Source organism: Pseudorasbora parva, chromosome 8 (genome assembly GCF_024679245.1).
Source record: "Pseudorasbora parva isolate DD20220531a chromosome 8, ASM2467924v1, whole genome shotgun sequence".
NCBI classification, from domain to species: Eukaryota; Metazoa; Chordata; class Actinopteri; order Cypriniformes; family Gobionidae; genus Pseudorasbora; species Pseudorasbora parva.
The window spans coordinates 22013380-22028439 of record NC_090179.1 but is presented as its reverse complement, the minus strand read 5'-3'; the positions used below and the strand labels follow the sequence as shown (position 1 = coordinate 22028439).

Here is a 15060-nt window from a genome sequence, read left to right as displayed (position 1 = left end):
AACAGGGCCGGAGAGGGAACAAAATGAAGGATGTCCAATTCCAAAGTGCTAAAGCTGTTTCATCATCACACATGGAAACATGAACACTATCTTGCCTCCTTAAAAAAAAAAAAAATGCATAAGAGAAATGTCCCAGGATTTAACCCGTGCATAGTAAACGGTTGAAAGATTAGTGTATCCCTTCTTTTTCACCCTAATTTCAAGCAATGTGGAGATTATTTTTGGCGAAGAGGTCAAACTTTCTGTTTACATCTGAGGAAAGACAAACATCTGAAGAAGAAAAAAAAGGAAGCGGGTCGGGGGGTTGAGTAATTTTCCATGTGTCTGGCTGTTGCATTTCTCAAACATGAGAACTGAGGAATCTGCTGTATAAGTCATGTCATCTCTGGTGATCCTGCATAGAGTCATATAGCATAAGATATGGATTATAAATTCACATCTGGTCATAAAACGGGCCTCTCAATCTCAATCAAATCATGTCTAGACATGGACAAAAACTTCTTTGAGTACAACTATCGGACCCTGGTGCACGAGAGGATGTGCATTTTATGTATCGTCATGGAATGCAAATAGCGAACAGGGTCCTTGAGTTCTTCACAGGGGTCTGGCGCTGGTCTGCATCAGAGCTAATGGCCTTTTACGAGGTGCAGGGCTACTTCTGTTTATAGGACCCTGCGGGGACGGTGGTGGGTCAAAGTGACCATTATAGACAGGAACTTGGTTATGTGGCCCCCAAAGCTAAAATTATTGGATCCAAATTCATTTGGAAATTGTTTTTGTTTATGTTGCACCTTTACATTAGCCTGACGTGGTCATACTCAATTCTAGTCAGAATATGAGTCTGAAACTGCTCCATTGGGCTGTGATAATGGGGCGTGTTTCAACCGAACCACGAAAGACCTCAATTGGATAGACCTACAACCAATCAGAGCAATGAAGTAAATGACGAATGCTGAGCAATGCATAGTAGTGGCAAGTTCGGATCATTTTACGGACTCGGATCTTTGAATCTCCTTCAGCAAAATGAACAAATCTTTTTTCAAGTCATTTCCCCAACACATCTGGGACTTATGCAAACGTTAATCACATTTGGAATAAAATAAATATTATAAGGTAATGCAGCCAAGGCCAAACTTTACGCAATTATTCATGAATTGCTCAGCTGGATCTTCAGGCTATGTCGTCTGTTAATCCGAATCCTCACCTTCGAATCCGAGTCATTCTCTCTTTTGTCCTCTCACATTTAATCACGTCTGTTCCCTGGCAAGATTAGTAACGTTACACCTCTCCTGTCTACGGTTTGAGTCGTTAGTTCCTGATCAGTGTCTGATCTTGGCCGGGACAGCCCCATAAGCAATGCATGCAGTCCCGAAAACAGAATTGATTAGTTCACCTCTCGAGTCTTCGGGTTCGAGTCATTCATTCTCACAGCTCCATAGATAATAAAATAAAACGTAATTTGAAGTATAAAATAAAATGAAATTATAAATGAAATTATAAAATAAAATAATGAAAAGTAAAGTATAAAATAAAAAATAAATAAAAAGTAATTTAAAGTAAAAAATACAATATAAAATACACAAAATAAATAAATAAAATAAAATAAAATAAAATAAAATAAAATAAAATAAAATAAAATAAAATAAAATAAAATAAAATAAAATAAAATAAAATAAAATAAAATAAAATAAAATAAAATGACTAAGGTTTATTTAACCCCGCGGGGGCCGAAAATGACCATTATAGACAGGAACCTGGTTGTGTGGCCCCAAAGCTAAAATTCTTGAATCCAAACTCATTTGGAAATTGTTTTTGTTTCAACAGTTGCTCCTTTACATTGTAGGTGAAAAAGGAAAGTGTGTAATTTTGTCAAAATACAGCAAAGTAAATGACAAAGGCGTGTTTTAAACCGCTATCTTGAGAACTTCATCCTGGCTTCAGTTAATAAACGTGAAAACACTGGAACAGGTGGCTCTCACATGTGAGCAGGACACCCAGACAGTGACCTAGCAACCTCTGGTTTTTGTCTTTCTCCCGAGGTCTCTCATTATATGCGGCTAATCTAAAGCATGAACTATCCTGCTTTGATGCCATTTTGGTTTGTGTGGTATAACCGAATCAAACGGCAAAAAAAAAAAGACAGGTTAGGTTTCCTCTTAAAGGTTGCAGACATTGAACAGAATTTTATAGCCACTAAAACCTATTTTTGCTCATCGCTCCACAGCGTGATCCTTTAACCCTGATCAATTACACAACACAGAGCTTCAAATAACAGCATTTACCATGATGTGAATCAAATAACATGTTTTCATTTTAGAAGTCATCATTAAATGCTCCAGTGCCTGTCTTTCTGGAGGCCGTCACTCTAACGAGGCGCGCAGTGCATTATGGGCCGGACGGCCATCTGGCTCCGCAGCGCTGTGACATCATACGGGCTGTACGTCCCTGCAGTAAAACCCGAGAGGGGAAATACTACACCACATGTGCCCTTAACTCTACACTTCACTTTTATAGCATCAGCATTGTTATTACTATCCAGTCGGGGACACATGGTTCGTTGTGAGACTAAATAAAAGTGACCGTGAAATCCAGAGTGGACAGAACATTTCAACTAAAGCTCAAACTGATTTGGAAAAATAAATAATTCAAATTAAAATGTCCCCCACCACACACACACACACACACACACACACACACACGCACGCACGCACGCACACACACACTTTGTGTTTCCATGTTTTATGGGGGCTTTCCATAGGCGTAATGGATTTCATACTGTACAAATTGTACATCCTATCCTCCACTGCCTGCCCCTAAACCTACCCATCACAGGAAACATTTCACATTTTTACTTCCTCAAAAAAACTCCTTCTGTGTGATTTATAAGATGTTTTCCTCATGGGGACCTAAAAATGTCCCCACAAGGACAAGGATTTCGGATATTGCCATCTTTGTGGGGACATTTTGTCCCCATAACGTAGGGATTACCAGGCCACACACACACACCACACACACACACACATCAAGCCAAGTCGAACAGTTCTCAGCTTAACGATAACAATGCTCTGCTGCGCCCTCCTCATTTGAGCTGGGTCCCACAGGAACAGGGCTATAAACGAGGGGCTACGTCTCCCACATTCTCCAGACAGAAGCACATACCCCAGCCCACCTGTCTGTGTCCGTCACACCACAACACTAAAGATCCTGTGGAGGAACCACACCATTCCTTTAGCTTTACCTTCCTTCCTTTTGAAGTTCTTTTCATTCGGCATGTCTTTTTTCCATATTTTCTGTCAGTTGTTTTCTTTCTTTCCATATTTCTGTTCCCTCACATCATCTTTCTTTCTTCTTCCTTCCCTTTCCTTCCATTCTTCCATACTTCTTTCTTTCTTTCTTTCTTTCTTTCTTTCTTTCTTTCTTTCTTTCTTTCTTTCTTTCTTTCTTTCTTTCTTTCTTTCTTTCTTTCTTTCTTTCCCTTTCTTCATTCGTTCATCCATCCATCCATCCATCCATCCTTCCTTCCTTCCTCCTTCCTTCCTTCCTTCCTTCCTTTCTTTTCTCTCCTTCCCTTTCTTCATTCGTACATCCATCCGTCCGTCCGACTTCCATATTTCTGTTCCCTACATCATCTTTATTTCTTCTTCCTCCCCTTTCCTTCCTTTCTTCCACACTTCTTTCTTTCTTTCCTTCCTTACATATTTCTTTCTTTTTCTTTCTTTCTTTCTTTCTTTCTTTCTTTCTTTCTTTCTTTCTTTCTTTCTTTCTTTCTTTCTTTCTTTCTTTCTTTCTTTCTTTCTTTCTTTCTTTCTTTCTTTCTTTCTTTCTTTCCCGTCCATCCTTCCCTCCTTCCTTACATATTTCTTTCTTTCCTTTATTCCTTACTTCCCTTACTTCTTTTCCTTCCTTCCTTCCTTCCTTCCTTCCTTCCTTCCTTCCTTCCTTCCTTCCTTCCTTCCTTCCTTCCTTCCTTCCTTCCTTCCTTCCTTCCTTCCTTCCTTCCTTCCTTCCTTCCTTCCTTCCTTCCTTCCGCCTCATGGCGATGCAGGTTCATGCCTGGCTTGCATCATGTCCTTGATCATATTTTCCATATTTCTCCTTAACATTCCAATCTCTTTAGTTACTTTAGCTTGAAAAGAGCTTATATAACTTATTAAATAATGTTAGCAAGTTCACACAGCAAAACACAACCTGAGAATATATTAGAAATGTGAGATTCTGAGATTTCCATCTGTGACATCAGTCAAGATTAAATGGAAAGCCCATTCCAGTCCAGGATAACACAACAAGAATCTTGTTTCATCCTTGAATTCGTCACACTCTGGGCAAATCTGGGGACAAGCTCAGGGCGCAATTCAAGCACAGAGGACTAGAATATTTGAGCTGTCTCCCTACTGCATGCTTTAGTCATTTAATTATATTAAGGAGCAATTCAGACAACCTCTCACTAAAAACCAGATGCACCCTGTTAAAGTATTACAAAACTCCACAATGAGCCAGTCTAATTAGTGAACATCTCTTTACTGATTAGAGGACAGATGTAGGACATAGGTCATGTTTACACAGCTGCAGAATACTGTCGTCAGTCCTGTATATATGAAACCTTAATACGGTTACATTCACACACAGTTCAGTTATTTACAGGAATGACAACCACATTCTATAACCAAACTCACACCTGTACATTCTCAGAAAAATTGTGTGAACAGAGCCAGACTGAACAAATAGTTTTCATCTGAAGGATTTAGATCCAGTCACTCTCGTCAGTTTTGTGTTCTACACACGACTCAAATGGTCTGCTCTCAACCAGAGCAATGAAGATTTTATGGATAAACATGCAGCTCGTTTGTACTCTTGTCGTGTCAGTTCTCAGTTTTATGGACATAAACATTTGTTATATTACTTTGTCAGTGTGTTTACTTATAAGAGAATACTGGCTTGACTCCTGTTGCACATATTCATGCTACTGTAATTTGCTGTGTGAACAAGACAATTTGGGTCTCACACAGGCAAATAAATATCAATCCCAAAAACTGACAGTGTGCACATAGCCATGATACCTTAATCAAAGAACATGGGACACAATCTTTTATAGACTCATAACTTAGAAATTACATGCAAAAGGACCCTTTCAAATCATCAAGGAGCAAACAATGTCAAATGCATTTAGCCCAGTCATTACTCTTCCCATTTCATCCGAGCACTTTCTTATTGCCAGCGCAGTTTGATATATAAAGGAAAATGTGTACTCACCTGCACCCCCATGCCTCTTTTTGATGGACATCTGAAAACAAAATGTGAAATCTGTTAAAACAAGCATCAAGGTTGAGTTAATATTTTCATAACAGTTTAACAGTAACCATATCACATAAAACTGTCTCATGGAACATCAAAACAAAAGCCCTGAAGTATTGCACTTCTCCCACAGTGGATAAAATCAACACCTGACCATTGAATTTCCTCCCACGGATCTGCTGAACGCTACGCTGACCTGGGTCATTATGATTTACAGTGCACTTGCCCAGCCAAGAGAGAAAGTACTACCTGTTTAGAGAGAGGGTCGTGTCCAACATTCCAGCTGTAAACCATAAGAGACCTGTTTTTTAGTTTCACCTTTCTGCTACTACGCTTAGGTATCATGTGCCATGAGGAAGGGAGTTATCACAGTATTCGCATATGCATTCATTCAGGGAAGGAAAATGCAGCTTTTCCCGCTGGGTCTTTTTATAAGACAATACATGCTTATCAAATGTTTTGGGGGTGTGGTCAATAAACGAATATAAATATGTAATATTATAATAAAAACACAATTCAAATGATTAATTATTACAATTAGTATTATTTATTATGTAATCTAACATAAAAGTTTGTTTATATATATATATATATATATATATATATATATATATATATATATATATAAACAAACTTTTATGTTAGATTACATAATAAATATATATATATATATATATATATATATATATATATATATATATATATATATCGCGACGGAGTGACAGGAGTATAAAAGAAGGAGTGAAGACAGCGGAAGACGAGAGAGAAGACGTTAATTAATGTGTTGACGCGATAATAACACGTTAACTTGCCCAGCAGTTTTATATATATGTATATATACATTCACCTAAAGGATTATTAGGAACACCATACTAAAACTGTGTTTGACCCCCTTTCGCCTTCAAAACTGCCTTAATACTATGTGGCATTGATTCAACAAGGTGCTGAAAGCATTTTTTTAGAAATGTTGCCCCATATTGATAGGATAGCATCTTGCAGTTGATGGAGATTTGTGGGATGCACATCCAGGACACAAAGCTCCTGTTCCACCACATCCCAAAGATGCTCTATTGGGTTGAGATCTGGTGACTGTGGGGGGCATTTTTGTACAGTGAACTCATTGTCATGTTCAAGAAACCAATTTGAAATGATTCAAGCTTTGTGACATGGTGCATTATCCTGCTGGAAGTAGCCATCAGAGGATGGCAAGGCAAGGCAAGGCAAGGCAAGTTTATTTGTATAGCACATTTCATACCCAATGGCAATTCAAAGTGCTTTACATAGAAATTAATTAAAACAGTGGTAACAAATGGGTACATGGTGGTCATAAAGGGGTGGACATGGTCAGAAGCAATGCCCAATTGGCACTAAGGGGCCTAAAGTTTGCCAAGAAAACATCCTCCACACCATTACACCACCACCACCACCAGCCTGCACAGTGGTAACAAGGCATGATGGATCCATGTTCTCATTCTGTTTACGCCAAATTCTGACTCTACCATCTGAATGTCTCAACAGAAATCGAGACTCATCAGACCAGGCAACATTTTTCCAGTCTTCAACTGTCCAATTTTGGTGAGCTTGTGCAAACTGTAGCCTCTTTTTCCTATTTATAGTGGAGATGAGTGGTACCCAGTGGGGTCTTCTGCTGTTGTAGCCCATCCGCCTCAAGGTTGTGCATGTTGTGGATTCACAAATGCTTTGCTGCATACCTCGGTTGTAAGAGTGGTTATTTCAGTCAAAGTTGCTCTTCTATCAGCTTGAATCTGTCGGCCCATTCTCCTCTCACCTCTAGCATCAACAAGGCATTTTCGCCCACAAGACTGCCACATATTGGATGTTTTTCTTTGTAAACCCTAGAAATGGTTTTTCGTGAAAATCCCGGTAACTGAGCAGATTGTAAAAAACTCAGAACGGCCGTCTGGCAACAACAACATGCAATGCTTAAAATGGCTTAAATCACCTTTCTTTCCCCTTCTGACATTCAGTTTGGAGTTCAGGAGATTGTCTTGACCAGGACCACATCCCTAAATGCATTGAAGCAACTGCCATGTGATTGGTTGATTAGATAATTGCATTAATGAGAAATGTAATAGGTGTCCTAATAATCCTTTAAGTGAGTGTAGATCAACATAAATTAATCAATAGCTACAGACCTCCAAACTTCACTTGGCCTTATGATTATCTCAAGAACATTGCTTAGAGAGCTTCATGGGATGGGTTTCTATGACCAAGCAGCTGCATCCAAGCCTTACATCACCAAGTGCAATGCAAAGTGTTGGTCACAGTGGTGTAAAGAAACCCCGCCATGGACCCTAGTGCAGTGGAGACGTGATCTCAGGAGTGACAAATCACGCTTCTCAGTCTGGCAATCCGATAAAGAAGTCTAAATTTGGTGGTATCCAGAAGAACGGTACTTGCCTGACTGCAGTGTGCCAAGTTTAATGTTTGGTAGAGGGATTATGGTGTGGGGTTGTTTTTCAGGGGTTGGACTTGTCCTCTTAGTTTCAGTGAAAGGAACTCTAAATGCTTCAGCATACCAAGACATTTTGGAAATTTTCATGCACCCAACTTTGTGGGAACAGTTTTGAGATGGCCACTTCCTGTTCTGACATTACTGCACACCAGTGCACAATACAAAGTACAAAAAGACATGGAAAAGCGAGTTTGGTGTGGAGGAACTTAACTGGCCTGTTCCTGACCTCAACCCGATAGAACACCTTTGGGATGAATTAGAACAGGGACTGCGAGCCCGGACTTCCAAAATCAGTTCCTGACCTCACAAATGTGCTTCTAGAAGAAAAGTCCAAAATTCCCATAAACACACTACTAAACATTGTGAAAAGCCTTCCCAGAAGAGTTAAAGCTGTTATAGCTGCAAAGGGTGGGTCAACTCCATATTAAACGCTACGGATTAAGAATAGGACGTCATAATAGTGTGTGTGCATGTAAAGGAAGGTGTCCCAATAGTGTGTGTGTGTGTGTGTGTGTGTGTGTGTGTGTGTGTGTGTGTGTGTGTGTGTGTGTGTGTGTGTGTGTGTGTGTGTGTGTGTGTGTGTGTGTGTGTGTGTGTGTGTGTGTGTGTGTGTGTGTGTGTGTTTTATATATAGCAAACTTTAATGATAGATGTGGTTTATCGATTAGCACTAATATTAATAATATATTTTATACTTATAAGTGTCATGCTTAATGTTTTGCGAATATTTCTCAATATAAATTACATTTAAATTATAAATTATTATTATTATTATTATAAATAATATAATAACTAACATTTCATTTACAGCAATATTAAAAACACTAACAAAATCAATTTAGCATTACAATATAACATAATTATTATGAACATAATTTTAGCATTTAGATTTTCTTTATTATTATATTTGTAGTGGACACCAGAATTCCAGGGCCCAGTTTATGGCCGGGCCCCTCTTTGCCCACCCAGGGACGCCAATTATGTAGTGATTTTTACTTTTGTCCACCCAAGGACACTAAGTAAGAGAGTGATTGGTACTCACGTCACCGCTGACGTTGTGAATTTGGATCACACGTCACTTAAGGTGTGGTTATGAGTACATCAGATGACCACCTTCCCCCCCTCTTAGTTTGGGACACTAGTCAAGGCCTTTTACCTTGGCTGTATGAGAACACTCCACACAGGAGGCTGCCCAGTCATTTATAATGAATGTAAAGGGGGAAGAGTTGGTCAGCTGATTTATCTGAAAGATTGGTGAGATTTCTAACTTGTAGAGCCTTTTCTGCCTTATCAGCACAAGGAAGACACAATTGTAATAAAATAGATTTTATTAACAAAAGATAAACAGAACAATTAACACAACTACTAAATGAATACAATGAATGATAAAGGAATAAAGTGCGTAAAATGCATAAAATACATGTGAGTAAGTTAAGTGTGGCTATAGAAGAGTTACGTTATCTTATGGAAAGATAAACTGTTGTTTCTCTGAAACTAAGGTGAAGAACCTTATTATGCATTAAACAAATAAACGAAAGATTATTTGTTATTAACTAGTATCAGTTATATTACCTCTAATGTAAATTAGAAAATCATATACTAATAATAATCAACAATGCCAAGGTCTCTAGAAAGAGGTTTGGTTAAGTGATATTTACGTTCCACGTGGTTGAGTAAGCAGTCCGAAGGTGATGACTTCTTCCAATGGTTTTGCTGGGAGACAGTGCAGTGAAGAAAGGAGCTGGAATCCGTTTCAACAGCCTTGAACACGAAGATCTGTGGAATGCTGATCTCCTGGGGCACCAAAGGGTCCTAAAATCTGGAACACGCAGATGAGGCCCTGAAGTAGGTGCAGAAGGTCCTTAATCTGGAACACGCAGATGAAGGAACCTTGAAGTGAAGGTTTGCTCTCCTGAGCTTAACCTTGTTGCAAATGTCTCTGTGTGTCTTCTGCCTCTTTGGACCAGACACTCAGAAGTTGGTCAATCTGCTCTGATCTCTTTAGCATGGAGACTCTGGACATGCTGTAGTCGTCTCGCTGGACTAAAACTCTGAACGTAGTGTTGGTTAATGTCTCTTTCCTCACAGGCTGGAGGCTCAGAACGTTGTCGTATCTGTTGCTGCCTCACAAGCTGTAGATTCAGATCCTCGGATCTTGTGTTGTCTCTCTGGTTAAACCAGAGGCTCAGAACTTGGTTGCTCTGTCACAGTCTAATCCTCAACGGACAGACTCAGAACTTGGTGAACTGTTTGTCTCTCACATGGAGAAGACTCAGAACCTGGTTGCTCTGTCACAGTCTAATCCTCGGCAGGCAGACTCAGAACTTGGTGAACTGTTTGTCTCTCGCGTGGAGGAGACTCAGAACCTGGTTGCTCTGTCACAGTCTAATCCTCGGCAGACAGACTCAGAACAAGGAGTGTCTATTGAAAGGGTACGTTTATCCTTTTCCGAATAGGAGGAGATTGCAATTTGGCGCTTCTCCATTCCAGTGTTGCAATTGGCTGCTGGCATCAGAGAGGGCACACACTGTGGCCCACCCTTCTTTCCCCTGTGGAACTCATTTGCATACTGTACACAGTTAGAAGTCTTTAAAGGGTCTTTAAAGTTCATCAATGCATTTCTCACTTTCCAAACCACCATCAGAATACCCTTGGCAATATACTAAACACATAGACACCAAACATGATGGAAAAAGATTGAACTGTCATGTGTTCATTCATTTGTTCATTAACAGCTGAGTTTGTGGAAGATGTTGCATTACAAATAGCTGTCACTGAGAATACTTATTTCTCTGAATAAGTATGAGATGGATATGTGTAGTTTACATCAGTCTTAAGGTTTCCAAACATAGTTGTGAATGGATTTGGATGAACACATGACAGTTCAATCTTTTTCCATCATGTTTGGTGTCTATGTGTTTAGTATATTGCCAAGGGTATTCTGATGGTGGTTTGGAAAGTGAGAAATGCATTGATGAACTTTAAAGACCCTTTAAAGACTTCTAACTGTGTACAGTATGCAAATGAGTTCCACAGGGGAAAGAAGGGTGGGCCACAGTGTGTGCCCTCTCTGATGCCAGCAGCCAATTGCAACACTGGAATGGAGAAGCGCCAAATTGCAATCTCCTCCTATTCGGAAAAGGATAAACGTACCCTTTCAATAGACACTCCTTGTTCTGAGTCTGTCTGCCGAGGATTAGACTGTGACAGAGCAACCAGGTTCTGAGTCTCCACATCCGAGAGACAAAAAGTTCACCAAGTTCTGAGTCTGTCCGCTGAGGATTAGACTGTGACAGAGCAATCAGGTTCTGAGTCTCCACGCGAGAGACAAACAGTTCACCAAGTTCTGAGTCTGTCCGCTGAGGATTAGACTGTGACAGAGCAACCTTGTTCTGAGTCTCCACATCCGAGAGACAAACAGTTCACCAAGTTCTGAGTCTGTCCGCCGAGGATTAGACTTTGACAGAGCAACCAAGTTCTGAGCCTCTGGTTTAACCAGAGAGACAACACAAGATCCGAGGATCTGAATCTACAGCTTGTGAGGCAGCAACAGATACGACAACGTTCTGAGCCTCCAGCCTGTGAGGAAAGAGACATTAACCAACACTACATTCAGAGTTTTAGTCCAGCGAGACGACTACAGCACGTCCCAAGTCTCCATGCTAGAGAGACCAGAGCAGATTGACCAACTTCTGAGTGTCTGGCCCAAAGAGGCAGAAGACACACAGAGACATTTGCAACAAGGTTAAGCTCAGGAGAGCAAACCTTCACTTCAAGGTTCCTTCGTCTGCGTGTTCCAGGTTAAGGACCTTCTGCACCTACTTCAGGGCCTCATCTGCGTGTTCCAGATTTTAGGACCCTTTGGTGCCCCAGGAGATCAGCATCCCACAGATCTTCGTGTTCAAGGCTGTTGAAACAGATTCCAGCTCCTTTCTTTACTGCACTGTCTCCCAGCAAAACCATTGGAAGAAGTCATCACCATCGGACTGCTTACTCAACCACGTGGAACGTAAATATCACTTAACCAAACCTCTTTCTAGAGACCTTGGCATTGTTGATTATTATCAGTATATGATTTTCTAATTTACATTAGAGGTAATATAACTGATGCTAGTTAATAACAAATAATCTTTCGTTTATTTGTTTGATACATAATAAGGTTCTTCACCTTAGTTTCAGAGAAACAACAGTTTATCTTTCCGTAAGATAACGTATCTCTTCTATAGCCACACTTAACTTACTCACATGTATTTTATGCATTTTACGCACTTTATTCCTTTATCATTCATTGTATTCATTTAGTAGTTGTGTTAATTGTTCTGTTTATCTTTTGTTAATAAAATCTATTTTATTACAATTGTGTCTTCCTTGTGCTGATAAGGCAGAAAAGGCTCTACAAGTTAGAAATCTCACCAATCTTTCAGATAAATCAGCTGACCAACTCTTCCCCCTTTACATTCATTATAAATGACTGGGCAGCCTCCTGTGCGGAGTGTTCTCATACAGCCAAGGTAAAAGGCCTTGACTAGTGTCCCAAACTAACAGGGGGGAAGGTAGTCATCTGATGTACTCATAACCACACCTTAAGTGATGTGTGATCCAAATTCACAACGTCAGCGGTGACGTGAGTACCAATCACTACCTTACTTAGTGTCCTTGGGTGGACAAAAGTAAAAATCACTACATAATTGGCGTCCCTGGGTGGGCTAACTTAGAATGAAATGAGCCTTCTGTTTTGTCAACACAAGTTAATACACTGAAAGATAAAAAAGGAAGTAACTTTAGCAGGAAACTAAGTCTTTCACCAAGTCAGAAACCAATTGCATCGCAACGAGTGGTTCTCTCTAAGCCTGATTGATAGTTTCCCTGCTCAACTCCTTGGTACGGTTTATGACTAGGATAAGTTGCAAAGTGTATAGAATTGTATTGTGGCACAGAGCTCGCAATGTTTTTTAGCACACGTTGTAATTGTTGATTATAACTAATTGCTAATATAAGAATAGCATATGGTGTTCACCTAAGTCTACCATACTGTTTTAGAATTTTTATGAACGTGTCAGATAAGGGTAGTGCCTTCTGACAAATTGAAGACAAGTGCTAGAATTCTCACCCCCTAGTGTGTGTGACATTCATTGTCGTAGTGGCTTAGAGCTGCTTACACTTGTGGTAAACTTTCAGAGTTTAGCTAGTTTGGGTGGTGTATTTATTTATTATATATACAACACAAGTATATATATTAAATAAAGATGGCTGATATGACCGCTGAAGCAGTGAGCCAGGCCTTAAAGGGCGCTTCACTAATAAAGCTTCTTTCTAGCCTATCACTAAATTGGCCTGTACAACAAAACCAAGCCACAAACAAAATATCCCTCGCCCAAGAACAGAATAAAGAATTGTTCCAGGAACTCAAAAATGATCTGGCTGATCTGCGTAGGGATAATTTGAGATTAAGAGCTAAAATATGTAGATTGTCATCTGAGACAAAAAGCTTACAGTCTATTACTGTGATTCAGGAAGCAGAACTTGAAAGAGTCAAAACTGACATGGCCACTCTGCAGACAGAGTTTGCTCATACCCAAAATGACCTGCTAGAACAGACAGAGAAGTTAAATTCTCTGAGCTCTAGTGAGACAAGGACTAAAGCTGAGTTAAGTTCAGCATTGCTCAAAATTTCTGAGCTGAAGAAGCTCCAACAAATTGAGCATACAGACAGGATAAGTAAACTGGATAGAGTCAAGTGCCTCCCCCAGCAGCAACCTGAACCACAAAGTGTGCACCCCCGATCCTTTGGTTCAGCTGGTAGGGACCCCCTGTTGTGTAGCTTTGAACAGAGAAAGCATCATCAGGACAGTGATGTCATAGCCTCAAGCAGCCTAACTGTGAGTGACTCTCCTAAAACTTTCCGCTCCTTACCTAAGCTTCCTAACATGCTACCATCTAGCAACAGACTGTGTATTCTTAGAGAATTAGCACGTGACATAGAGGTTTTTAACCCTGAGACAACTAAACACAACATAGAGTTGTATTTAAAGGATGTAAATGCAGCCTTGACATACTTTCCTGAGGCCAGCATGACTGACAAAGTCTTTCTTCTGAGAAAGACCACATCACAGATTGTCCATGGCTTCATGGATAGACAAAGCCCAGATATTGCTAACAATTATGACAAATTGTGTAAAGCTCTTCTGGTAGAGTATACTCTATATCAGAACCCATCTGCCTCTCGTCTCTCAGCTTTCCGAATTAAGCAAGGCCGCCATGAGTCTCCCAGAGAGTACTATGAGCGCTTAAGGAAAATGTATTTTGCTGGCAAAGATGACCCCAAGGCAGAGGAGGATGTTATGTTTAAGAGTCTGTTTGTAAGTAATCTTTACCCTACTGTTAGGAAACCACTCATACTCCTGGTAGATGTTGAAAATATGTCTGCAGGAGAACTGAGGCAGCTTTCCATGCGAGCCTGGGACAGTGGGAAGGTAGGCTCAGACAGACAAGACAGGCAGCCATGTTCATCCTTGCTTGAATCTAGACATGACTGTAAGGCTCCCATTCAAATGGTAGAGTCAGAACTTCCCCAAAACAGATTAGTCCATTGCAGCAATTTCCAGCAGAGCTCCCAGAGCCCTAAGCTCTCAGGTTACAAGGGTCATAACAATCAAAGGTATGCCCCCAGAAAGGAGAGCAAGCAGTGGCAGTGGGAGGATAGATTGCAAGGACCGAAGAAGAGTAGAGATAACTCTGAGAATGGCCAAAAACAGAGAGGTCCGAATTGGAAATCTAGAGGGACTGAACGTAAGGATGCTGAGAACTTAGCAGAGATCCAGCACATACTTCTTAAAGCCCTCAAAGACCTCAAGTCAGAGGAGTACCACTCCACTGACAGAGACTTGGTCTTCTAAGCATGATCAGGTCAGGGCCCTCCCCCTCCACCTAACATCTCAGACTGTGGACAAGAGTCAGGGGAGAGAGCAGTAGCCCATAACTGAACAGGGTCTTTCAGATTCAGCAGACATCAAGTCCCTGTTACCTTTTAAACTTCAACTTCAGCCTAAGAAGGGTTCATAAATTTCTATTTTAGTTTTGCTTCAGTTTAGACTCTTCAGCCAAAATCTATAAATCGCAAGGTTATGATTTTGCATGCCCATGACAATCCCTTCAGATTTCATGAGAGGGGGGTCAAAGCCTCCTATGATATGTATGATCAACTAATTCACTGGCCACTCGTACAGTAAAATATTGCAGATCTCAGCCAGGGTTAGATAATTTGTTCTCTATTCCAGCCATTCAAACTTTCT

The 15060-nt window shown here is 40.3% G+C and overlaps 1 protein-coding gene across 5 annotated transcripts in view; it reads right to left on the bottom strand.

The window, feature by feature from the left end:
- Window positions 1–15060, bottom strand: part of stard13b (StAR related lipid transfer domain containing 13b) — a 136765-nt gene that overhangs the window by 64608 nt on the left and 57097 nt on the right. For 4 of the 5 annotated variants that reach the window (XM_067450401.1, XM_067450400.1, XM_067450399.1 and 1 more), the window contains one exon: window positions 5251–5281. In XM_067450401.1, the coding sequence (XP_067306502.1) occupies window positions 5251–5281 (31 nt within the window). Of the gene's footprint in view, window positions 1–5250; window positions 5282–5541; window positions 5602–15060 lie in introns of those variants that run through there. The other variant, XM_067450404.1, reaches the window with a different exon arrangement.